Raw genomic sequence first — 27,279 nt, 5'->3', positions numbered from 1 at the left:
TAAATTCCGTCTGGACCACAAGCCTTTTTGTCTTTCGTTGTATTTATTGCATGTTCTACTTCTTCTACCGTAAAAGGATTGAAATTAATCTCTGGATACTCGTCTTCATTTAGCTCTTCAAATTCTATTATTACTAGTCGTCACACCATACAATTCTATCAGCCCTGTCTTGACAGTCTATAATATTGATGACTCTTTTTGGGACGACTCGTTATTCTTTGGAATGAGTCGTTCAAACGATTCAGTTCGTTCATGAACTACCCAATCGAGAGAAAAAAAAAAACCACCCATTCATATAAGAAGAAGAAGAAGATGAAGAAGGAAATAAGAAGAATCTTCCGCAATAGTGCAACATGGCTCCGCAAGTAAACAGAAAACGAGTGTCCAAGAAGAAAAAGATCGCATGGCGTAAACACTGTGACACGAAGGATGTTGAGAATTTCTTAGAAGATAAAAGATTCGAGGAACGGTTAGGGTATGTATTACGCGATTTGTCCATTGTGTATTAATATTCTATTTGCATTTGACAGATTTGTGTTACGTGGTTATCATGCTGTAATCTGCAATTATACTGCAGTATTAACGCTAGGAAAATACCAAGAATTAATTCTGTTTATAATAAATATCACAGTTTTAATATTTAGGAGTTGTATACTGTAAAGTTTAGAAATGTTTAATTCTGTGGCAAAACTTTAGGGGTACTAATTGGTTATAATAATAATAATAATAATAATAATAATAATAATAATAATAATATATTTTATTGCAGCCAATGGCCAAAATATATTTACATTAATACGATTTTGATAGTGATTGCTATTCGGTGGAATACGAAGGATGCGAAACTTGGCATCATAAGAAATGTGCTGGTTTAACGCAGGGGTATTCGACACTTTAAAACGAACGAACTGCAAGTTGACATGGGTATGTGATGAATGTAAAGCAAAGATGAAAAGCTTGGGAAGTTATGAGAGCACTGTTCAGAATGATGAAAGATATGGAAGATATGAAGCAATATATGAAGATGATATTCGTAGAGAACAACTCCTCAAGAAACCGCGGAAGGGAGGCAGATGTAGATACAGGGAAGAACATAAGTGGAAAGGAGACCAGGCCAGAGGACGAAGTTGCGCACCCCCCACAAGATTGCAGAAACAGCGTGAATAATGAAAAACGATCATATGAGATCATTCAGCTGAGCAGATAATTATAAACACGTCCGCTGTAGCTACTAAGATCAACACAAATGAAAAGAAAGGGAAGGGCGATCATGATAAGTCATGGAAAAGTGGAAATCGAGACGGAGCACAGATGAGGGAGGAAGTTTACCTGATGGTGGAAGAAGATAACAGTAGTTTTAAGCAAAGGTAAAAATAGGATTGTCTCTCAGATGACTAGACAACCTAGACCAACACCCAGACAGGATGCTAATGAAGTTCAGAAAGGAGTCATCAGACGATGGGAGAGGAAAGATACGGACGGCTATACAGATGCAGGTCCGCATGAAGTTACCGTGCAAAAAGAGGGCGACACTACCCCCTGGAGAAGCGATGGGAGGGAACCTGCAAAAGCTGAAAATACCAGACTCAAAATGACACAAAGTACACAAAGAGGGACAGCTATAACATCCAAAGGCAACTTAAAAGTAAGGGCGGCCGACAGGATGGCTTGGATTTATATAGGATGAGTACATCAGGACATAACTCCAAATGATGTAATCGACTACTTGGTTGACAAGGGGATCAAAGGTGGAGTTAAATGTGAAGAACTCCGAACCAAAGGAGAAAATAAAGCCTGCAAGGTCGGAATTCCTCTAGAAAGCAAAGATAAAGTGTACAAGCCAGCTTTCTGGCCAACGGACGTAATTTTTCGGCCCTTTCGTTTCAGTTCCAATAGACAGTAAAACTTCATGGCAAATGAGCGACTCAGAAGTGAAGCTATTACTATGGAACATTGAAGGCCTGTTAAATGTAGCCAACTTAGAGCCAGAGGATATTTTTGATCGCTATGACGCAGTGATCTTTCTTTATTCGTGTCAGAAGTATCAACTTTACTTACAGATATTTAACAAAAAGCAACAAGATATCTACATTCCTACTATACAAATATACAGGTCTATTATACAATCACAGATAGAGCAACAATATTCAAGAGCTAGATGATGCTTGCCCAGTATTGGGCGACGTCAATAGCGTTGAGGGAGGCTGCAATCAAATCTTTCATAGTGCACATTGAAGGACATAAAAACACACTGACATAGCCTAGATGTTGGATCGTCTGCTGCTCTCCGCAATCACAAAGTGATGAATCACTTGAGAAGCCCCACTTCTGCAAATTTACTTTTGTTCTGCCGACCTCTGTACGGAGTCTGTTAAGGCCTTTCCATATTGTCCACTTCTCCTGGTGATAATGTTAGAAACCTTCCTGACCTCAGAGTGGACAGCAAACAAGCATTACACAGTTAACGTACTAGCAGAACCAGGACTTACAGGAAGACCAAAAGGAGGAATCACATGCCTCCTCACGCCGAAATTCATTCCCCTTAATGCTATACATAGAACTAATAATGTCTTAGTAGTAAAAACTAAACTGTGTATTTTCATTTGTGCGTACTTCCAGCTGGATTTCAACTCTCTCCAAATGATAGATGAAATAGGCACAGCCTTGAACACAACAAACAGAAATGACGGCATCATCCTTGCGGGTGACTTCAACTGCAGAGTAGATGTTCCTTTGCAAAAATCAAGAGAAGTGGTTAATAGAAGTGAAGACAAAACATATATAAGTCATAATGGCACCAGCACCATAGACCTGATCTTTACAAACCTGGGTAAACTAATTGGTTATAAATGTACTTATTGCAGCCAATGGCCATATACGGCTAATGTACATTTTAAGCACAGTTAATGAGAGTTTATGTAGGCCTACACAGTTCAGTCAAAGATATTAGTCTATTTTTGCGCACTGTGATGGTATCATGTCACAATTTTCTTCACAGAGTTTGCACATGTGACCATTATCTGGTGTGTGAAATCTTTCCTGCTGCAAAGTGTAGCCTATGGTGTAAGTCCTGTACTGCAAATCAATTCATGACGTGTCTTGGTTACTATCTTGGGTTCTTCCACTAGTTTGTAGGCATGGACCTGTTGATAGAACTCTTTAAGGATACAGACACCAGCATATAACACATAACTTTGGGCCTTTAAATATGTGTGTTACTTTAAAATGCCTGTAGAGGAGAGATGCGTTCATTATGAATGCCAGGGACCCACCTAATACACCCCAAAAAGTACTGGTACATTTCCTTTTACAGATGTTGATTCCCATAGGGAATCTGAAATATTTGTTCCGAATGAGTAAATTTATAATACCAATATAAATGGTCCGTTATTGGACATTATAAAATTTTCCAGCTAACTCATTCCTGGTTGCCAGCGTTTCGCCCCCATGTGCTAGGCTGGGCTCATCAGTTGGTACCTAGCACATCCACCAAGATGCTGGCTAGTGCATACCGTGGAGGCCACTGCGTAGGCTAATTGTAGCCACCGGTAGTGCCAATGCACTATTAGAGACTCCATCTCATTCCCAAAAATTGATGCCTGGTGGCTCCGAGCCACTACCGGTGGCTACAATTAGCCTACGCAGTGGCCTCCACGGTATGCACTAGCCAGCGTCTTGGTGGATGTGCTAGGTACCAACTGATGAGCCCAGCCTAGCACCTGGGGGCGAAACGCTGGCAACCAGGAATGAGTTAGCTGGAAAATTTTATAATGTCCAATAACGGACCATTTATATTGGTATTATAATTTACTCTTTCGGAACAAATATTTCAGATTCCCTATGGGAATCAACATCTGTATCATCTGATAGCCAACAAGGCATCAATTTTTGGTAATGAGATGGAGTCTCTCATAGTGCATTGGCACTACCGGTGGCTACAATTAGCCTACGCAGTGGCCTCCACGGTATGCACTAGCCAGCGTCTTGGTGGATGTGCTAGGTACCAACTGATGAGCCCAGCCTAGCACGTGGGGGCGAAACGCTGACAACCAGGAATGAGTTAGCTGGAAAATTTTATAATATCCAATAACGGACCATTTATATTGGTATTATACATTTCCTTTTATAAGCTGATAAATTTTGCACATACCATTGTCAATTACTTGAGGGGTTACTAGCCCTGCCATTGGCTGACTACTCTAGGAAATGAACTCCAGACAGTAAAGACAGACACTCGTGATGTGAATGATGACGCAGGGTGGTGCTCTTTTGTGGTTAGTTTACAGGAATGCTGACCAAAGCTGCTGCTGTTGCCATGTACAGCTCAGTATTAAGCTGTATTCAGCAAGCTATACACAAAGAATCTAGCATCTGGAACATCGTTTACCTGTTTTTTTTGTTTTTTTTTTAATGTTTCATGTTTGTGGACTACTGTAGTCACGTCCTAGTTTGTGAACCATGGGCAACGGCTGAGTGGCCTAGTAAGTGGTCCTGAGAGTCGGGATACCAGTTGCTATGGAATGGGAGTGGGCATCTCAGACATATTCTGAGTCCTGGCCCTCCTTGTGCTCAGGAGGCTAGGACTATACAATCCACCGGTGGTCCATAACCCGTTAGAGGAGAGATCCTCACTTGGACTATGTGCAAGTAGGGTAGCATCCTGCTTCATGAATCGACCGAACTCAGAACATTTTAAGCAAGCCTCGGACCTATGGGAGTAACGGAATCCCACTCCCATTTGACAGGCGAGGGACTCCTTGGAAACAACGTGGCAAACAAAATGGAATTCGATGGGGAGCTATCAATATTAATGGGGCTTATGGAAGAAAGAAAGTAGAACTGGCTGAGTCAGCAAAGAGGATGCATCTGGATGTGCTAGGAGTAAGTGATATTCGGGTAAGGGGAGATAACGAGGAAGAGATAGGAGATTATAAAGTGTACTTGACGGGTGTTAGAAAGGGAAGTGCTGAGTCTGGGGTAGGGAGGGCTCTTTATCAGGAATACCATTGCACGGAACATAGTTTCTGTTAGGCACGTAAATGAGCTAATGATGTGGGTAGATTTGTCAGTTGGAGGAATTAGGACTAGAATTGTGTCCGTGTATTCACCATGTGAGAGTGCAGATGAGGATGAAGTTGACAAGTTTTATGAAGCAATGAGTGACATCGTGGTCAGGGTCAACAGCAAGGATAGAATAGTGCTAATGGGCGATTTCAATGCGAGAGTTGGGAATAGAACTGAAGGATACGAAAGGGTGATTGGTAAATGTGGGGAAGATATGGAAGCTAATGGGAATGGGAAGCGTTTGCTGGACTTCTGTGCTAGTATGGGTTTAGCTGTTACGAATACATTCTTCAAGCATAAGGCTATTCACCGCTACACATGGGAGGTTAGGGGTATCAGATCCATAATAGACTATATCTTAACAGACTTCGAATTCAGGAAATCTGTTAGGAATGTACGAGTTTTCCGGGGATTTTTCGATGATACAGACCACTATCTGATCTGTAGTGAACTAAGTATCTCTAGGCCTAAGGTAGAGAAAGTGAAATCTGTCTTCAAACGAATAAGGGTAGAAAATCTCCAGGACGAGGAAATTAGACAGAAGTACATGGATATGATTAGTGAGAAGTTTCGAACAGTAGACAGTAAGCAGGTTCAGGATATAGAAAGTGAATGGATGACATACAGGGATGCTGTAGTAGAAACAGCAAGGGAATGCCTAGGAACAACTGTGTGTAAAGATGGGAATAGGCGAACATCTTGGTGGAATGATGAAGTGAGAGCAGCTTGTAAACGTAACAAGAAAGCTTATCAGAAATGGCTCCAAACAAGGGCCGAGGCAGACAGGGAGTTGTATGTAGATGAAAGAAACAGAGCAAAACAAATAGTTGTTGAATGAAAAAAGAAGTCATGGGAAGATTTTGGTAACAACCTGGAAAGGCTAGGTCAAGCAGCAGGGAAACCTTTCTGGACAGTAATAAAGAATCTTAGGAAGGGAGGGAGAAAGGAAATGAACAGTGTTTTGAGTAATTCAGGTGAACTCATAATAGATCCCAGGGAATCACTGGAGAGGTGGAGGGAATATTTTGAACATCTTCTCAGTGTAAAAGGAAATCATCCTGGTGGTGTTGCAAACAGCCAAGCTCATGGGGAGGAGGAAAATGATGTTGGTGAAATTATGCTTGAGGAAGTGGAAAGGATGGTAAATAAACTCCATTGTCATAAGGCAGCAGGAATAGATGAAATTAGACCTGAGATGGTGAAGTATAGTGGGAAGGCAGGGATGAAATGGCTTCATAGAGTAGTAAAATTAGCATGGAGTGTTGGTAAGGTACCTTCAGATTGGGCAAAAGCAGTAATCGCACCTATCTATAAGCAAGGGAACAGAAAGGATTGCAACAACTATCGAGGCATCTCACTGATTAGTATACTAGGCAAAGTATTCACTGGCATCCTGGAAGGGAGGGCGCGATCAGTCATTGAGAGTAAGCTGGATGAAAACCAGTGTGGTTTCAGACCACAGAGGGGCTGTCAGGATCAGATTTTCAGTATGCGCCAGGTAATTGAAAAATGTTACGAGAGGAATAGGCAGTTGTGTTTATGTTTCGTAGATCTAGAGAAAGCATATGACAGGGTACCGAGGGAAAAGATGTTCGCCATACTGGGGGACTATGGAATTAAAGGCAGATTATTAAAAGCAATCAAAGGCATTTATGTTGACAGTTGGGCTTCGGTGAGAATTTATGGTAGAATGAGTTCTTGGTTCAGGGTACTTACAGGGGTTAGACAAGGCTGTAATCTTTCACCTTTGCTGTTTGTAGTTTACATGGATCATCTGCTGAAAGGTATAAAATGGCAGGGAGAGAATCAGTTAGGTGGAAATGTAGTAAGCAGTCTGGCCTATGCTGATGACTTGGTCTTAATGGCATATTGTGCCGAAAGCCTACAGTCTAATGTCGTGGAACTTGAAAATAGGTGCAATGAGTATGGTATGAAAATTAGCCTCTCGAAGACTAAATTGATGTCAGTGGGTAAGAAATTCAACAGAATTGAATGTCAGATTGGTGATACAAAGCTAGAACAGGTCGATAATTTCAAGTATTTAGGTTGTGTGTTCTCGCAGGATGGTAATATAGTAAGTGAGATTGAATCATGGTGTCGTAAAGCTAATGCAGTGAGCTCACAGCTGCGATCAACAGTATTCTGTAAGAAGGAAGTCAGCTCCCAGACGAAACTATCTTTACATCGGTCTGTTTTCAGACCAACTTTGCTTTACGGGAGCGAAAGCTGGGTGGACTCAGGATATCTTATTCATAAGTTAGAAGTAACAGACATGAAAGTAGCGAGAATGATTGCTGGTACAAACAGGTGGGAACAATGGCAGGAGGGTATGCGGAATGAGGAGATAAAGGCTAATTTAGGAATGAACTCGATGGATGAAGCTGTACGCATAAACCGGCTTCGGTGGTGGGGTCATGTGAGGCGAATGGAGGAGGATAGGTTACCTAGGAGAATAATGGACTCTGCCATGGAGGGTAAAAGAAGTAGAGGGAGACCAAGACGACGATGGCTAGACTTGGTTTCTAACGATTTAAAGATAAGAGGTATAGAACTAAATGAGGCCACAACACTAGTTGCAAATCGAGGATTGTGGCGGCGTTTAGTAAATTCACAGAGGCTTGCAGACTGAACGCTGAAAGGCATAACAGTCTATAATGATAATGTATGTATGTATGTTTTAATAGCCTCTAGTAATAATGTTGTAGGCTGTACATAGCATTAGGAAGTGTGTCCTAGTAGCAACCATGCAATTAGTGAAGTTATAAAGTAAATATAATAACTAGGAACTGCTACCAACAACATACAATGTGAATTCCATCTGTAGTGTATTAGTCATCTGGCTGCTTTACTCTCATGATAACTCTAAACACCTATTTCATGTTTTAAGTTGGCTATGTGGTCATCTTCGGTGTTTCTTTCCCTCCAGCTTCCTTCCAAAATATCCTGTAGCAAGCCTTCATTTCGCGGCCATTCCAGGCAAGTCATCTTTCACACAGTTACTTAAGAATTACTCTTCCTTGAGTACTTCCACATTTGTGATTGATCTCTCCATGAGATCTTAGGTAGGCTCCTCCAACACCATATCTCAAATGTCTAATACAAGTTGGAATTCAGTGCCCATTTTTCAGCTGCATACAACCCCAGTGATCAAGCAAATATACTGACCAGCCAAAAAATGAACAGTGATCTCTTGAAAAAGATACTTAATTCACGTTTGAATGTAAATTGTGAATTAATCCTAAAAATAACGCAGCTGCAATTGTACTTGAATTAAAAGATATGTTTTTATGAATTTGTGACTTGTAAGCTCACACCTTTTAAATCAGTTTTGAGATAATGATCATTGTAAGTATAAAGTCAAAGTCTACCTTTTTTTCCATAGTTTTATTTAAATTTTTGTTTAACTTTCTGCCCACTAGTCTTGTTAATGCACACAACTTAACTCCACGCTTATAAAAACAGAAACCCTTCGTGTATGGTGTGTGCCTATCCATTCCCTCAGGAAAATCTCAGTTATTGTTCCCTTCTGCCAAGAGCGCTGTATATCAACAGAACAGCATTATGATTCGTCTAACCAACTTATCGCACAGATCACAGCCATCTTGATATAGAAGCCTGCTACCTAGAGTTGTGACATAATGCTTAGTGCCAAGTCTAAATCTTCATGTGTGTAATTCCTATGTTACTGATACAAGTACAGTATTTTGGTTCTTTGAGGAAATTCCATCTTTACAGTACTGTATTTATTCCGTTCAGAATAACTAAGTTAATGGGACACGATTTGTTTCTTGTAAGAGAAATCCTCAGCCATAAAAGGGAACAAAAACCAAAAAGCAAATATACATATACATTTTAAAATACACTATATTACTTATGTAAGTCTTAGGTGATAATGTAGTCTTGAAAACTGAGTCAAATATGCCACTGTGGAGACGTATGAAATTAAAAAAAGAAAACACACACATTCAGTTGAAAAGAATTCATACCATTGAGGTGTTTTTTCACAAGTTATGTCTTAAGTGTTTATGAAAGTTTTGTTTATTAGATGGTCTTAAAAAAATTCTTATGGAGCACTGATATGTGTGAGATTATATAGAGCCGGGCTGAGTTGTATCAGACGGTTGAGGCGCTGGCCTTCTGACCCCAACTTGGCAGGTTCGATCCTGGCTCAGTCCGGTGGTATTTGAAGATGGTCAAATACGTCAGCCTCGTGTCAGTAGATTTAGTGGCACGTAAAAGAACTCCTGCGGGACTGAATTCCAGCACCTCGGCGTCTGCGAAAACCGTAAAAGTGGTTAGTGGGATGTTAAGCCAGTAGTAACATTATTATTAGATTATATAGAGATATTACTCTGTCCTCAAAATCCTTTGGATTTGTTCCAAAAAAATATTATAGTGCTGAGTTAAAATATTCAAATGACCGTTCTAACACATGGCTAGCAAGCTGTAATTTCCTGTTGTTCATTAAAATTGAGCTTGAATCCGAATTAAACAACTCTCAAATATAGTTGTTACTTAAAGTTGAATTCTCGGGCTTGGTGGAATGGGTGACTTCATACATTGAATAGTAACACAGTAAAGGTTTCCACCTATTCAATACTAATATGTATTTACAATATTATAAATTACATGGAACTAGTTTCGACCCACCTAGGGGTCATCATCAGCCATATTAAAGCAAACATAAGTTTTGTCGAATCCTAAAACATGTTATTTTTAACTGTAATAATTTATAAAGTGAAGTGTGGTAATGAGATGAGAAATGTTAGTATGGTACAGGTGAGTAGTAATTAATAATAATATGAGGAATATATATACAAAGAAGTTTGGAACAAAGTACAAGTGGGGTGCTTAGTGTTGTAAAAATATAAACTCATGGATATCAGTAGTCCTCGTACTAAAGAATACAATGTAAAATAACACATATAAACATATATACAAGTATGTGCAAAGTCTGGAGAGTAAAAAGTGATACTCTTTTAATGCCGAGTCGGCTTGACACTGATCAGCTTAAGCAGAGAAATTAGGCATTTGGTGTATTAAAGCTGTGTTGACCGGCTGCGTTGTTGATTGTTGGACGTGAAGTTATTTTTGAATTTCTGGTTAAGAAGAAGGTGGATACTGCGCGTGGATGTATTAATTCTCAGTTCTTAGCAGAAACCAAATTGGACCTGTTAAAATGGAGAAAGCCAGTAAAAACAAAAAACGGAGATAGGAAAAGGTTAACATAAAGTGAAAGGATGCTTACCTCGCGCTGCGGTGTGTGTAGTATAGCTGATGGTGTGCGACTGGTGGCGGGAAGTGAAATGTCGGCAGAGAGGAGGGCAGGCGCGTGCGGGTTAGGAGGGGGTTAGGAAGAGTGGGGGTGGCTTGGGGTGGGGTGGGGGTGGGAGGGGGGGAGCCTTAAGGCGGGGCTGAAGGGTACATACTTGTATATATGTTTATGTGTGTTATTTTACATTGTATTCTTTAGTACGAGGACTACTGATATCCATGAGTTTATATTTTTACAACACTAAGCACCCCACTTGTACTTTGTTCCAAACTTCTTTGTATATATATTCCTCGTATTATTATTAATTACTACTCACCTGTACCATACTAACATTTCTCACCTCATTACCACACTTCACTTTATAAATTATTACAGTTAAAAATAACATGTTTTAGGATTCGACAAAACTTATGTATGCTTTAATATGGCTGATGATGACCCCTATGTGGGTCGAAACTAGTTCCATGTAATTTATAATATTGCAAATACATATTAGTATTGAATAGGTGGAAACCTTTACTGTGTTACTATTCATATGTTATTCTCAGTTCAATACGGACCAACAACATGAAATTCATAACCCTTGATGATTCATATATTGAAATATTCCACTGAAGTTAAAGGGGCGGGGGAGATTAGAAGAAAAAGAAATAGTAAAGGATTAAGAAAAATCTGAATGATAATTGGAAAATATTATACGACTTGAAGTATTGCTTTACTTTTGATCTAGACTGTCTTCTATTTCATTCCTACAGTGTGCCCGGCAAAGAATCACACAGGAACTGTAAATGATTAATATAATGTTGAAAAGTCAAAGAACGGAAATATTCTTCGAAATTAGCTCAGTAATCGCTGATGTCACGGCTTAGCCATGGCTTGTCCAGTACTGCCCGGTTAGGCGGTCCTTGGTGATACGGTGGTTCCGTAGCTTTTGAATGTTCAACGCACATTTCATTCTGAATTTGCCTCATTGCTGTTTTGTGCTCGCAGCACTCACAAGTACTTCTCTAAAATTCAGCTTGTGTTGTTGGTAATGCAAGGCTCTTATGATGACTGTCCTCTACCCACTGCAATAAACACTAGCAGCTTCAAGCCCAAGTGCAGTCTTATCTTGAATACACAACATTTTGTGACTCCATGGTGCTAGTGTTGAAAGTTGTATCGTTATATTTGTCTCGTAGAAGTCTTATCGTACTCGGCTATCGTCGGTCACAGTGACCACGTCAGTTGAAAAGTTGCATAATATCTTGTGTCTAAATGGCTTAGTGAACGTGTGCAGCAGGATGGAGGAAAATCTGAGGAGTCGAGTGTGTCCAAGAAGTCTGCAGCAGGACATGCAGACCTAATTCATTCCTGTCAGAAGGGCCTATTCTGCCGTGCCTCTGCTGGAGCCCATCCGGTTTTCGCATGCATATTTTATGCATCTTTAGTGCATAAATATATGGGCCCTGACGAGAAACTTAACTTGTCGAGTTATTTTCAGACAGTCATTTCAAGGGAAAGAGACCCCATTCTAACTCACCTCCAAAACACCCAGAGGTTAAACAGGACAAGGAACAACCTGCTCAGCACTCGGTTTGTTTTATTCAGCAGCAGAGTAATGTGCACCGTTGTGGATTAATAGCCCTCACACTTGCAGCTGAACGAGACCATGGTGGATAATCCGATTTACTCCCTCATACAGGCTCTCTGTGTCACCCCCTGATGGAAGATTGCTCGTTTCCGAGAATTAACACCTTCTGGAGCAAAGAAGACTCCGATGTCGTCATCCAGCCATTTTCTCCGCAGAAGTTCTCGTAGAAGATTAATTCAATATCCTTAGCTCATGGAATGAAGACTGGCAACTGCCCCTGTATGCTGGAGAAACTGTAGTCCATAGGTGCTAAGTCAGTTTTCCCCCTACGATGCACTTGTCGACTGCAAATTCCATTATAATCATAAATATCAAAGCTGTCTTAGTAACAGTGCTGACGATAGTATGTATTATTAATAACAGACAGTCGTATCAGCACACTATTTTAATTCATAACCGGTTTTTGGACCCTAAGGTCCATCATCTGTGTTCAAATTATTTAAACATTTAAGTCCACTTGTGTGTCATCAAAATGAGTTTAAAAAGTTAAAATGGAGCCATGTTGAGAATCACCTGTAAAAAAAACAAAACAAAAACAAATCAAGTGTAAGAGTACGCAAACAATATGTATAAACTTACAATGATGTTTTAAAAGGTACAACATACCATAGGAAGGTGCTCGAGTACTGAACAGATGTTCACCTTTAAGTACGGAACGCACTGGTAGCACATGATATTAAGTCACATCAAGGTTGTCACAAAATGTTGCTTGGAACTGCTTGATTTAAAATTTTATCAGCTTCTTTTATCTGCGCCAAGAACATCTCTATGTTTTTGCGGGTGTTTAATTCAAATCCATAATTACCTTTAAAAATTAATTTCATGTCCTCTTCGATCCCTGAAAAGCTGGAATTATCATTATAAACGTGTTCCACAAAAGCTGAGTATCTGTTGTACTTTATTGCTTTGAAATGTTCTTGGTAGGCCTATCTTTGATTTAAGGTTCGTCCAGTCCTTCCTATATAAAATATTTTGTAGCCTATATACTCCCGAATTGGTGTAGACATCTTTTTTGTTGATGCTATGTGCATTGGTATTTTCTGATATTTTATTTCTGGTTCTGAAGGCTGTTTTGAGTTGAGTTGATATTTCTTATAAATGTTAGCGATTTTGAAAACTTGATTTTCAAAATGTGTAAATGTTACAAATTGACTACGTTCAAAGATTTTCTTTCTTTTCTCATTGTTTTTCTCTTTTTTATCATTTTCTTTTTTTTACGTATAATTTTGTCTATCATTTCTGGACTTAAGTGTTTTAAATAATTTTAACACTGATGATGGACCTTAGAGTCCGAAAACCGGTTTTGAATTAAAATAGTGTGCTGATACGACTGTAAGCATTTAATAATAATAAAAAGCAAATTCCATACAGATGTTTTTCAAAAACGATTCTTTAGATGCAACTAAATTAATTGTTATCGGTTTGAGTTTCATTTGTTGAAAGACATGTATGATCATTTCATTTCTCCAAAGGGAAATTGCATTTCTTTCTGTTCCTATTCCTATCTATACATGACTTAGTGTAGATTTCTATGTGTAGTTTGTATATTTAGTGTAGGTTCTTGTATTTATAGATAATACTGGCGACTCCAGTGACTGACGTGATCTGTAGTGTAATTGTCATACACTTAATAATAATAATAATAATAATAATAATAATAATAATAATAATAATAATCTTGTAGTATTACGTGGTCTATAATTTAGAAACTATTGAAGATAAAAGTATTGGGATATTACCAGCCCCCTCATAGAACTATCTGCAATCATAGATCCCCATTCTTGTTACATCGTAAGTCTGTCTGGATGGGGATGGTATTCATAATTGCACTCACCTTCTAACTGGGTAATCCAACCAACTCCAGTTCCATCAACGCCAACAAGAATATGAAGGGCAACAATACTTATGGTTTGACATTTGGTATTACATTTGGTATTACTGAACTGTGCCATCACAAGTTCATAAATTATCACCCACCACATGAAGCAGCACACACACCATTTGGTGCGGAGTGATATACTGTGCTATGGTTTGCACATGCTTGGGCTACGTAAAGAGCCATGCGATAACTTCCACCTAGTGTCATATTTGCATCGCGAGGTGGTCTCGCAGCTGTTCTCACCTCTCTTGTTTCATGTCAGTATTATTTTGCTTTATGTTGTGATTAAAATAGCGGTTGTATATTGAATGCTGCTTGGTAACTTTTTAATTGTTTCTTTACAGGTTCACATTTTCTGAAAAACCAGACGAGGAGTTGTTTCAGATAGACAAAACTGCCGACTACAACAACAAGGAAGACAAGGCTTTTGAGAAGAGCCTCTGGGCTGTAGACGAGACCGAGAATACAGATGTTAAAAGCAGACGCAGAGAAAAGCTGAAAAAACCATTAAAATGCTTTGAAATTCTCATTCCTCAGTCAGCTGTCAAGGATCCAGTTACTAAACGGTAAGACTGTAAAGCTAGAAAAGGATTGCATTACTCCTCTACTTGATGGAGACCCTGTGGAAGTCTTTTTAATTGTTTGTTTGTTTGTTTGTTTGTTTGTTTGTTTGTTTGTTTGTTTGTAGATTTTACCGACTTAGTGAGCTGTTCAGCATAACATAAAGTTATCTAACACACTTTCTGGTTTATTATGAGGCGGAGTGCAGTGGAAATTTTAAAATGGGAATTGTTATTATCCACATAGTTCTGCAACCATCAGACATGACATGACATGAGTCGCATCTGCAGCACGACTTAAGTCTCCTTCTTTTCAGATTCAGATGAAGGCTCTTCTAACAGTTCAAAAATTGTACTACTCTCCATACTTCCACTTGCCTGCATTGCTGTTTTGTAAATACGTGCAGAGTACATGACATGATGACTAATGCAGTCGCAGAAATCATGGAAGCATACGAATTTGTTGACTGTCACCTTGGGTCGATGAAGTTACTGCTGACATGATCGAAGCAGCAGGTATACCTGGAGTCCTGTAGCTATACAGAACATTTACAGCAATATGGTGTAAAAATCAGGTTCCACATTACTGGACAAAAGATATTATTATCCCATAGGTCAAGTGGAGAAAAGGTGCATGATGTAAAAGTGATACCTAGTGAGAGCCTTGATAGTGACCATAGACTCCTCATTGCAGACCTAAAAGTCACCAAACCTATTATTAAAGTAAACAAGAAGAAAAAAGCACAAATTAAAGACAGGAAATTGAATGATGTGGAAGTCAAACAGCAGTTTCAAGAGGAAATCAGAGCTAAAATACCAATAACAGACACAAAGAAAGGTAATGAAGAATGGAATGATTTTAAGGCAAGTCTGGTTGGCAGTGCAGATAAAATATGTGGAAGACCAAGCAAAAGAGTTAGAGAGAAAAGAGTGATAAAGTGAAAGAAGCCATAATGAAAAGGAATAAAGCCAAAAAACTTCTTGATGTGGCTAAGTCTGACAGAAGAATCAACAGTGACCAAATAGACAACAATAAATTGGAAGAGATGGCAAACGAATATAGATACAGGAAGTTGGAAGTCAAGAGAATTGTACGGGAAGAAAAAGAGAAAAGTTGGAAAGAATTTACAACTAAACTGGAAGAAGACAGTAAAGGGAATATGAAAATGAAGATCAGATAAAGAAGCAATTACAGCTCTGGAGACAGCAGATGGGAATATAGTTCGCAATATGAAAGATATCACGGATACAATGGGGCAGTATTTTGACAAGCTCCTAAATGGCCCTAAAGAGATCTCTGTTGAGGATGTAGGACAGAAAGCAATAGAGGAAGATATCCCAATTACATGGACAGAAGTAGAGCAAGCTCTCCATAGGATGAGAAGTGGTAAGTCAGCAGGAGCTCATGAAGTTACAGCTGACATGATTAAAGCTGCTGGTCCACCAGGAATACAGTGGCTGTATAGAGTTCTCAGAACAATATGGAAGTATAATGAAATACTTGAAGATTGGACAAAAGGGGTGATAGTTCCTATCTTTAAGAAAGGGAGTAGAAGGAAAAGTGAAAATTACAGAGGCATTACCCTCTTATCACACGGTCTTAAAATTATGGAGAAGATCATTGAAGCCAGAGTAAGGGATATACTAGAGCCTATCTTAGAAGAGGAACAACATGGCTTTAGGCTGGAAGAAGCACAATAGATCTGTTATTTGCTTTGAGGGCAGAGAAACACTGGGAAAGAGGAAAAGACCTAATTATTGTGTTTATGGACCTTGAAAAGGCATATGATAATGTTCCTAGAACAACTATTTGGAAAAGTCTTAGAAAACTTGGTGTACCGGAGTACCTTATTAGGAAGATCCAAATGCTATATAGTAATTGTAAAAGCTGTGTCAGAATTGGAGATGGTCACTCTGAATGGTTCAATACAACCAAACGAGTACAACAGGGAAGTGCCTTATCACCTCTTCTATTCATAGCAGTTATGGATACCATTTTAAAGGAACTGAAAGGAAAAGGTAATAAAGATCTTCAGGCTCTGGTGTTTGCAGATGATGTGGCAATATGGGATGAAACAGAGGAGGGAGTGGAAAATAATCTGAATGCATGAAGTTTGATGATTATGGAATGAAATTGAAACCATCAAAAACAGTAGCATTGAAAATCAGCAGACATAATACAGAATGCAACATAAAAATACAGGACCACCAAGTTGAAGTAGTACATCAGTTCAGTTATCTAGGAAGCGTAATGGCTAGTAATAACAGAGCTGAGATAGAAATAACAAACAGAGTAACCAAAGGCTCTAACTTTTACAGTATCGTTAGACACCTACTATGGGATGAGAAGGTCCCACAAAGAACAAAAATGACCCTGTACAAGTCGTATTTCATTCCCATCCTTACATATTCTCTGGAAACCTGCACACTAACATCAAAGGATTGTAGTAGGATTCAAGCCTGTGAAATGAAATTTCTTAGAACTGCCCTCCAAAAGACCCAACTTGATCATGTGAAAAATGATGAGATCTGATCTAACCTAGGTCTAAATGAATCGATGGAGGAAAGACTTAGGTCATCTAGACTTAAATGGTTTGGGCATGTTAAACAAATGAATAGCACAAGGTTACCATGTGCTTATTTGGAAAAGAGAATAACAGGTAGAAGACCAAGAAGAAGATGGATGAACCAACTGAGGGAAGACGTGGAGAGAAGAGGATGGTATTGGGAATCTGTCATGGACAACAAAATCGTTTTGAATAGGCACCTTTGGAAGACGCTCGTTTTCAAACACCCTACCCGGCTCACTGGAAGGGCAAACTGATGATGATGATAATGATTTAAAAAAGGATGCAGAAGAAAGTGTGCCAAGTATAGATGTATCACATTTCTCTCCCATGGTCTGAAAATAGTGGAAAAGATTATTGAAACAGGCTGCAAGCAGCGATAGAACCTGTTCTGGAAGAAGAACGGCATGGATTTAGAACCAATAGAAGAACAAGAGACCTGATCTTCAACCTAAGGATGCTAATGGAACAACACTGCGAGAGAGGGAAATACCTAAGTGTATTTTTAGACCTAGAAAAGGCATATGATAGGGTTCCTAGACCAGTCATATGGAAGTGCCTGAAGATCTGACAACAAAGTTCAGATGCTGTACTGCAACTGTAGCAGCTGTGTACGTGTTGGGGATGGCCACTGCAAATGCTTTAATACCACACACGGTGTCCTACAAGTGAGCTCACTCGTACCATTACTATTTATTACTGTCATGGACAGAAACCTGAAGAGAGAACAAGATGGAGAACTACATACATTGGTGCTTGCTGACGATGTAGCCACCCGGGGAGAGACAGAGGTAGTCTGGATGAGTGGGTGGCAAAGTTGAAACTGTATCAGATGAAAACTGTTGTGCTGGAAATAGCTGCCACATAAAGCTGGAAGGTGACAGGTGTACAGGTATTGAAATAGCTCATCCAGCAGGGGAACTGCAGATAGAGTGGCGTACACTGAAAGCGAGAGGTGGACTCGATATAAGAGAACCTACCTTGGTGTCCACATTACATGCATGCCTAGAAAGCCATTGGGAAGAGAAGGCTACACCAACAGAGAGGATGTGGAGAGAAGAGAAGGGAAGTGGGAGTCAGTGGTGAGAGAGAAGGCATTTCTGGACAGACATTGACGGCGAAGACTCGACACCACCCTATCTGGCACGCTGGAGGGGTTCTGTGATGATAATGATGATGAATTTGTTGTTATCTGCAGCCTTGAAATAGAGCTCTACGTATTCTTGATAGATGGTTCTTTGTACCAAATATAAGAGTTCACACAAATATCAACATTCTTCGATGTCTGAGATACGTAAAGGTTCATGTGGGCTCTGCGCGACATACGAGTGGCAGGAGTTAAATGATAGTCAGGGTCCCTTTTAAAATTGTGGGTTACCGAGCTCGATAGCTGCAGTCGCTTAAGTGCGGCCAGTATCCAGTATTCGGGAGATAGTGGGTTCGAACCCCACTGTCAGCAGCCCTGAAGATGGTTTTCTGTGGTTTCCCATTTTCACACCAGGCAAATGCTGGGGCTGTACCTTAATTAACGCCACGGCCGATTCCTTCCCACTCCTAGCCCTTTCCTCTCCCATCGTCGCCATAAGATATATCTGTGTCGGTACGATGTAAAGCAAATAGCAAAAAAACAAAAAAATTGTAGGGACTTTCTTTTTTCTATTTCTACCATTCCTTGTATGATCCTGGACTCATTGTAGGGATTCATTTGGAGAGAAACCATCCTTACACATGGCTATATTTTCTTTAAGTAGTTTGATGATATTCATTATGAGCTAACATCTTTATTTCAATCTTCTTCTTTGTCTTCAGTTGCCTCCTGGCTTGGGTTAAGAATCAAGGACCTCCTTCCCTTGAGGCCTTCCTTGTGGTCTCCTTGGAGCTCTCTCATTCTCATCATTTGTCCATACCATTTCAGCTGTCCTGTCCTGTACTTCTAAAACTCTAATCCTCTTTCCAATCTAGTCATTCCTGATTCTAACTTTTCTTTTCTTCCCTCTGATATTTGTAAAGCGCAAGGCACACAGAAGACGTGGCTCGGAAATCAGGCGGTGACGTGGGTCTTTAAACGCATGTGTCACCGCTGTGATGGGTCGCGGGCATGCCCTAGAGAGCGGCATGAAGCAAGCTGTAAAAGACTACAAAAATCCATGACGATATGGAATTTGATATTGAAAGAGCATTGAAAAGTATCCAACAGTGTATGACTTCAGTCACTCAGATTATTGTGATAGAAGTGGCAAATGATCGCAAGGAAGATAGTATGTGCTTGGTCCACCTTGTCAGTACACTTTTATAATTGAAACTTATTTATTCAGACATGTTTCATCAGTACAGGAAAAAAATACAAATACCTATTATGGTTAAGTTTATCAACAGGAAAATAAACTCTATTTCTGTGAAACATTTTTCCGCCTTGTCAATACTTCATATTTTATTGTATTACCTCCCGTACATGTTTTGAGAGCTCAACTGCTCTCTTCCTCAGCGGTGGACTTGACACATCTGTACAATACCGTCATCAATAAAACAGCGTATACATAAATCTTAAAATTGTTAAAATATCTCTTTCTATGTCTAAACTGTTCACTTATACTTACTATGTCATTTAGTAAAAACTTTAGAAAATGGAACAATTTTCAAATCATAAAATGAATAAAACCTATTTAAGTTAGTCACTGTATCCTAAAATTTGAAATGCTGTGTTCTTGAAATCTTCTCCTTTCGTTAAATCCTTATTTACACCTAAAAAAAGAAGAAAAAGAATTTCTAATCTGTGATTCAAATATCTTAGCTGTATATTTTATTCCAATAATTGTTGGTTAACTTACTGCTAAAGTTCATATAAATCAGAATTTCTCCTCTTAATCTCGTCAGACCATGCAAGCCAGTTCCTTTAAAATAAACAACGGTCAAAACAACTTTAGAGACTTTTTTTTTTTTTCAAAAAAGACTACAACTCAAATGACTAATGAAAAATTGTTATTACCGGCACTTCAGTTTAAGCTGGTACCAAATTTGTCAAAATGAAAACAAAATTACACTTGTTTGAACCAAGCAAACATGTCCTTGCTCCTATTGACCTTACGAAGACAGCTGCTCCTTGGTCGCTGTGCTGCCGGTTACGTAATGCTGGGGAGTTGAAGCGCGTTAACAACCGGAACTATTTCTTTCTCTGTCTCTCTCCTTTTTCCTGTACGCTAATTGGTACATCACATTTTCTTCATTCAGCGGTTCATTTAAATTATTCTCATTATTGCTTCTGTGGTCTACATGTTTTCTCTAGAGCGCCAATTAATTTTCCTTTCGTTGTCATGTGCAATATTTCCATGTCTTTATCTATTTCCGTAAAATCGTGACTATATTCCTCCATGTGTTCGCCCATTGCTGAGAACCTCCTGTGTCTTGTATCTCGTCTTCAAACTCCTACCTGATTGTCCTATATATTGGTTTCCACAACTGTGGCACTCGATGCAGTATATTCCCGATTTGTCGAACTTACTGGACCTATTCACTTTATGTGAATTGAATACAATTCTCTTATCACAATGTCAATGCCCTTTTCGTTAAAAATCTTTATTTCCATACAAGTGTCTATTGTAGAATGTTACTGCTGCCACATTCTTCCTTTCTTTCTTTCTTTCTTTTCTTTTTCCAAAGTTGATCCTTGTTTATTTACTAACTTGGTTTTTATTTTGTCTACATATTTCTTCAAATATCCGTTTCTGTTTGCCATCTCATATATTGTATTAATTTCTTTTTCAAAAGCTTGTGTTTTTAAGGGGAACTACTAATCGGACTGTAAAATGTTGCCTTCTTCTGCTGCCCTGGATGGATGGAGTCCTTCCTAATCTAGTACTAGTAGTCGTACTGCTTTCCTTCCTACCACTACAATACTCTTTTACTACTCTTCTCTGTGCTTATTCTAATTCCAAACTCTTCCATCTCCACCAGGAATCGCGTCCGCACTCCCGAAGAGAGGAAGAATCCGATCGTGAAGAAGTTCCAAGCCGAGAGGAGGAGAAATGGCATCCTCAAAGCAAAGGAGATCGACGCAATTCGAAACAGAGCGCTGGCGGAGTCCAGGAGGAAGAACAAACCCAAAAGAGGAGAGTTCACAAAGGACTTGTGGGCTGGAGATTGTAAGTGTGTTGTGGTTGCACAAATTGTTTTTGTTGTTGTTAAAACTGTCATATCTGTAAGTTTTAGGCTGCACAATTACATCAACAGAATAAGTTAAAAAACACTCGTGAAATAAGTCGTGTATTTGTGGAATGGGACTGAGAGGAAAGAAGTAGCAACAGTGGTTTTGCATACGGTCGTGGCTAGTGTATAAGATGTTCTCTCTGTTGTAGAAATCGTTGATGTGAGACAATTCCTGAACGTTTGTTTTCCACATGATGTGTGATTGCTCCCTTTCTTTTGTGACATCTTCACTGCAATGCTTGTCTTAGCTATTTTTCTTCTCAGGGCAAGAATTTGACATTGTTGTCAGCAATCCCCAAATGTGTAACAAACAAAAATCAACGTTGGATATACATTTCTCCAAAAATGTGATAAAAATGCCATTTTATAAGATATGTCATAATAAGCGATGTTGCAATAAACGGTTTCGATGCTATCTATTTTTGCCGATGTGAATTAGGACAGGAAGATCTGTGTTATTGGCTTTGCAGTTATTGCAGTGACTGCGTTATACGTTTAGCTATTGTGTTGCTAGTTAAGCCACTTGCTTCCCAAGACACACAAGGCCAACAATCCAGGATGCCCCATTGTTTCCAGCCAAACTTCTCGCATGGATGTCACTTCGCTTTATTCCAACATCCTCATGCAGTTGGACTTCTTGAACACAGGTCAACCCAGTGCCCTGCCTTCCTCATCTACTTCACACACTACATCCTAACTCACATTATTTTTAATTTCAATGGGCAATTATTCCACCAGAATCATGGCATCGCCATGAGCACCAGGATGGCTCCATCCTATGCCAACCTGTTCATGGGAAAACATTGACCCACCCAGAGAATGGCAGAATCCACACCTCTGTACACATCATACCCACCAATCATAAGCAGTATCTTATAACAATTTTCACCCTAATCACACAAAGCAATCTCTACCATTCAGCTTGGCCATCCAGGGCAAACGGATTTGTTCAACCTCTAAAGCCTGTGTTTACTGCTAGGGGTTACCCTACTCCATTAGTTGACTGCCAGATCTCCTGGAACATGAACTCTGTCCACACCGGGCGGTTAGGGGCGCGCAGCTGTGAGGTTGCATCCGGGAGATAGTGGATTCGAGCCCCACTGTCAGCAGCCATGAAGATGGATTTCCATGGTTTCTCGTTTTCACACCAGGCAAATGCTGGAGCTGTACCTTAATTAAGGCCACGGCCGCTTCCTTCCTACTCCTAGGCATTTCCTATCCCATCCTCGCCATAAGACCTGTCTGTGTCGGTGCGACGTAAAGCAAGTTGTAAAAAACTAATAATAATAAACTCTGTCCCTAGACTCCCAGAGCAACCTAACCCTGTACCTTTCATAATCATATATCATATGGGTCTACATGAAATCAGTAACATTTTAAAACAAGCAATCTACACCCGGCATCTTCTTCCAAAGAGCCTCACAATCACCTTAAAAAAATATTCTCACTCATTATGAACCCTGCCAACCTCCGACCCCTTGCGAGTCTTTCCCCTGTCGACACAGTGGTAGTGGTATTATTGTTTTAAGAGGAAGTACAACTAGGCAACCATCCTCTTTATAACACTAATCAGAGAGAAAGAATGGAAGGGATCCGACACTTTAAAAAATGAAGGTATTGACCAAAGGAAGATAAGGGAATGAATGGCGTGAACATGAGACTCCCTAGGCCTCGCAATCTAATACCGTTGGGCTCGGAAAATAACAAGAGTTGACCAGTGTAGGTTGGATAGGATAGATGAAAGTGAGGAGCCTGGCACGGGTGGAATCAATGTCAGGACTCAACTAAGGGCCCCATGGTCGCCAACCCGCACTTCCAAGTTGAGAGCACCTTGAGCCCCTTTTAGTTGCCACTTATGCTGCCTACTTTTCCCACCCACAGTGGGAACCGGTAAACACATATACCTAACACCACTTTTGCCAACAGCATCACCAACATTATGTACCAGGCTCTGGCTTAACTAGCAACACATATACACTGCAAAACTACTAACATAAAGCTTCCTGTCCTCATTCACACCAGGCACCATCAAACCATGTTCAGTGAATCCTTCATAGTTGAACTCCTCAAATATTTACCCAAAGTTCCCACCCTGTTGTCCTTCGAGATTGCAAAGTGTGACATCATCTGATGTTCAGGTCCAGGGAAACCATGGTCTTAATATTAGATAACCACTCCTTTTTTTTTCCATTCTCTTGTCCGTCTAACCCCACCTTCCCTCACCCCACACAGCGCCTACTTGCCAACAGTGACCTTCATTATTCTATCCTCCAGTGGAGAAGGCTGCAGCGGAAAATTTTAGAACAGTGTTTTTCTTTTCCGTGTACTCTATCCATGTGCTACTCTCCCTCCATCTGTTTCCTAGGTGTTCATTTACATGTTTTGATCCATGTGGGATCATCCTCAGCTAACATTAAACATCATAAAGAAAACAGGTAAAAATAAACGAGATACAAAGGCATTTTAAATTACGTATATAACACACAAACACATTAAAATCATCTTGTAAGAATTCTTTCCCCTTTTATGTCTATAAAATTCATCAAGTTCTGATTCATGAGAGCTATCTGATGAGGTGCTTGATATAAAGAGGAAGTTTGAAAATTGATTTACAACCATCTGACAAGAATTTGTAATGACGGTTATGTCCATCGTCCTTCACTTCATGTGTGGCAGTGGATTAATCAAGGGTATGTCAATTTCAAGTGTTCTGTTACTCAGGGAACGTGCATTCCCATTTGTTGCGTTTGTGAGCTTTTTGGCTTAATGCAATTAGTTTTGTTTTATTTTTAAATTCATTTTCAAATTCCTCTGTTGAATAAATAATTTTGTTTAATATTAAATTTGTTTTCCACTTAATTTTTTCAGAGAGGATGATTACTTAGTTGTAATACTCCTTAAAACAAAAATCACCAACACCTCTGCTATAGTTGACAAAGATGTCTGATGATTGTTTTGTACAGTAGGCTTTAGAGTCCGGCGAGCCGTATCAGTACAGATTTTGCATTATAATTTACCAAAGTTGCATAAGTATAATTCTTTGTGAGTATTTCTGCAAAAGTTATGTGTTATATGAGCCCTTAGTTCAAGACATATTGACATTTTGGTGCAGTCGTGTATGATTCTAACCAACAACATAATTTAAATTATAAGTTCAAGGCCCCAAGCACAGATTTATACAGTAAGCAGAGGGGTTAGAAGTAATAATTTTAATATAGTAATTTGTTACATTTGAGTAAGTTCCTTAACATGTTATTTAATATTTACGAATGAATAAACTGCGTCAGAATAAAGTCTGAGCAATAATGCAATCAATTACTTGTTTTTTGGCAGATTGAATTGCTTGGAAACTTTCCTGTAAACTTGAATGTTCCTCCATTACTCACTGATAAGCAAATTGTTAGGAAGAAAATACAGGGGCTTTCACTCAAGGTGGGGCCGGGAGAGCGCCTGTAAATAACAAACACATAATAACGCATAGTAAAATAATTTCCCACCTTGTCATAGAATATGTCCTCCACCTGCATCTACACATTTCTGGATTCATCTAAGGAAATGCTCATTCATACGCATTAGTTCACCTACCGATATAGCCTCAATTTCTCTCGTGATGTTTTGTTTGAGTTCATCTGTAGTGTGAACTGGGAGTGTTGGCGGCAGTAACTGCAGACAGGATAAGGCCTATAGTTTTTGAAACGACAATCACTGGATACAGGAATGACATTCTTGTACCATTTTTTAACAATTGACGGGCAATGAACGCCAGTCTGGATATTTCCAGCAAGACTCGGCAACCACACATACAGCTAACGAGTCATTACCGTTTAATTGAGGTAATTTTTGACAACAGAGTAATTGAAATGGCGTATGGCTTTTAGTGCCGGGAGTGTCCGAAGACAAGTTCGGCTCGCCAGGTGCAGGTCTTTCTATTCGACACCCGTAGGTGACCTGCGCATCGTGATGAGGATGAAATGATGATGAAGACAGCATATAAACCCAGCCCCCGTGCCACTGGAATTAACCAATTAAGGTTAAAATCCCCGACCCGGCTGGGAATCGAACCCGGGACCCTCTGAACCGAAGGCCAGTACGCTGACCGTTCAGCCAACAAGTCGGACAACAGAGTAATTAAGTAAACCATTGTGGCCTGCAAGATCCCCAGATCTTATGGTTTGCAATTTTTATTTATGGGAAAAATAAGTTTTATGCAACAACCCTTACACTGTAAATGAACTCAAACAAAATATTACAAGAGAAATTGAGGTTTTCTCGCTAGGTGAACTAATGCGTATGAATGAGCATTTCCATAGATGAATCCAGAAATGTGTAGATGCAGGTGGAGGACATTGTCAACATCTTCTGTGACAAGGTGAGAAATTATTTTACTTTGATTATGCGTTATGTGTGCTTGTTGTTTACATGCGCTCTCCCGGCCCCAAGATTAGCGAGTTGCCGTGTGCTCGTCTGACCAGCTCGCCCATCTACCCGCTGCGCTGCCCCGGCCCCACCTTGAGTGAACGACCCTGAACATTGCATTCCATTTTACTGTAGTTCGTTAGGTGAGGGAGTACTGAAGGATCATGCAGTATTCTAAATACCTACCTGCCGTTTGTCCGAACAAGCAGAGACTGCTAGAACTGTGCTCACATCTGCGAGATAACTTATGTGCGACATTATTTTTCTCCTTTAATTACGTAGTGGAACAAAAATTATGGTGCTTCATGTACACGATGGTGAGTAAATATGGTAGTCTCTTGCGTCTAGAGATTTAATATCTTGGGGGGGAATCACAAAATGTGGTTCCTATGACTTGATTTGTTCCTTCCCTTTAATTAAGAATCTTATTGCCAAGCTCAGTAGCTCAGTCCGCTGGGATTAGAAATTGCGTCAGCCTTGTGTTGGTAGATTTACTCGCATGTCAGGTGCTGTCTGTTACCGGTAATTTGTGATCTCATTTATGTTCCGCAGGTAATGAAAGCGATCCTCTTGGGGGTAATGCAGAGTGGCTGACTCCGGCAACACTGCAGTACACATTAAAGAACACAGGGCAGATGAAGAAGAGGGTTCCGAAGTCATTGAAGAAGAAGAGCTGTTTGCCTGCCGTTGAGCCTCCGCATCCTGGTGAGTGGAATGGTCGTCGTACATGTACCCGTGTGAAGTTAGGCTTTGTGACCCCTGCAGAGCTAAATGAACAGACAGATAGTTTAACGTCTTGCTCTACTTAGTACACCCGATCTTGCCCCACTACACTCATTCATTTCTGTTTTAGATTTTTTTTCAGTGTTGCCACGAACCTGCTATGCTGACGTAGCGGGGGAGAGGTGATACTCCCACGTGGCGCATCCCAGGTGGCGGATAGGGGGGTCCTAACCGGTTTGCCGGTGGACTTTAGCAAATTAAAATACCGTATAATTTCGAATACCACCCGCCACCCAATAAGACCCGCACCCTTATTTTGACAGAAACAAATTAAAAAAAAAAAAAGTGAAGTCAAAATTATTTACAATCTTTACTAACACACATCAAATGATTAGAAAATACAAATAAAAGTAAACAAACATTTCCAAAACGATATCCAACGAGTTCATTCATTCATCATCATCATCATCATCAATACTGTACCAGTAAAAGAGCCCGACTTTATGATTTAACTTTAAAGTTAGCATGAAGTAGTCCTCAGGGCAATACTGGGTGGTTACTAGCTAGGGCTTGGTACAGGAGGCAGGGTCCTATCTACAAGAAAAATTTTAATTAGATTGAATAATAGTTTTTTATTCAGGAAATGCATTTCAAAGTGCACATCACCTTACTGTTGATAGTCGCTGTCTTCAACATCGCCTTTTAATGATCCGTGCTCCCAGTTCACCAGGCTGCACGGGACTGGAACACGTTCTGGAAGTTGCCAATACTTCGTTGATATGAGGCCGGAAAACCCAAGTCGGTTTGATATTGGTTTGAGTCTCGAACTTTCGACGTTCTGGACGTTCTCAGACTTTCTCAGACAATGTTACGGGGTAATCACTCGTCACATAACTTATACGAGTGTCCAGAATTACACAGTCCCCCGACACTTTGGTTTAACAGCACTGTTTCATTTA

The 27,279-nt window shown here is 39.8% G+C and overlaps 1 protein-coding gene across 1 annotated transcript in view; it reads left to right on the top strand.

The window, feature by feature from the left end:
* Positions 1-303: 303 nt before the first annotated feature.
* Positions 304-27,279, top strand: part of LOC136884463 (ribosome biogenesis protein NOP53) — an 89,872-nt gene continuing 62,896 nt past the window's right edge. Inside the window, exons 1-4 of the mRNA XM_067156653.2 lie at positions 304-475; positions 14,196-14,417; positions 20,930-21,117; positions 26,150-26,302. Of these exons, the coding sequence (XP_067012754.1) occupies positions 354-475; positions 14,196-14,417; positions 20,930-21,117; positions 26,150-26,302 (685 nt within the window). The 5' untranslated portion in view covers positions 304-353. The remainder of the gene's footprint in view (positions 476-14,195; positions 14,418-20,929; positions 21,118-26,149; positions 26,303-27,279) is intronic.

The sequence above is a fragment of the Anabrus simplex genome, chromosome 12 (genome assembly GCF_040414725.1).
Source record: "Anabrus simplex isolate iqAnaSimp1 chromosome 12, ASM4041472v1, whole genome shotgun sequence".
Classification (NCBI taxonomy): Eukaryota; Metazoa; Arthropoda; class Insecta; order Orthoptera; family Tettigoniidae; genus Anabrus; species Anabrus simplex.
This window is presented reverse-complemented; position numbering and strand designations above follow the sequence as displayed.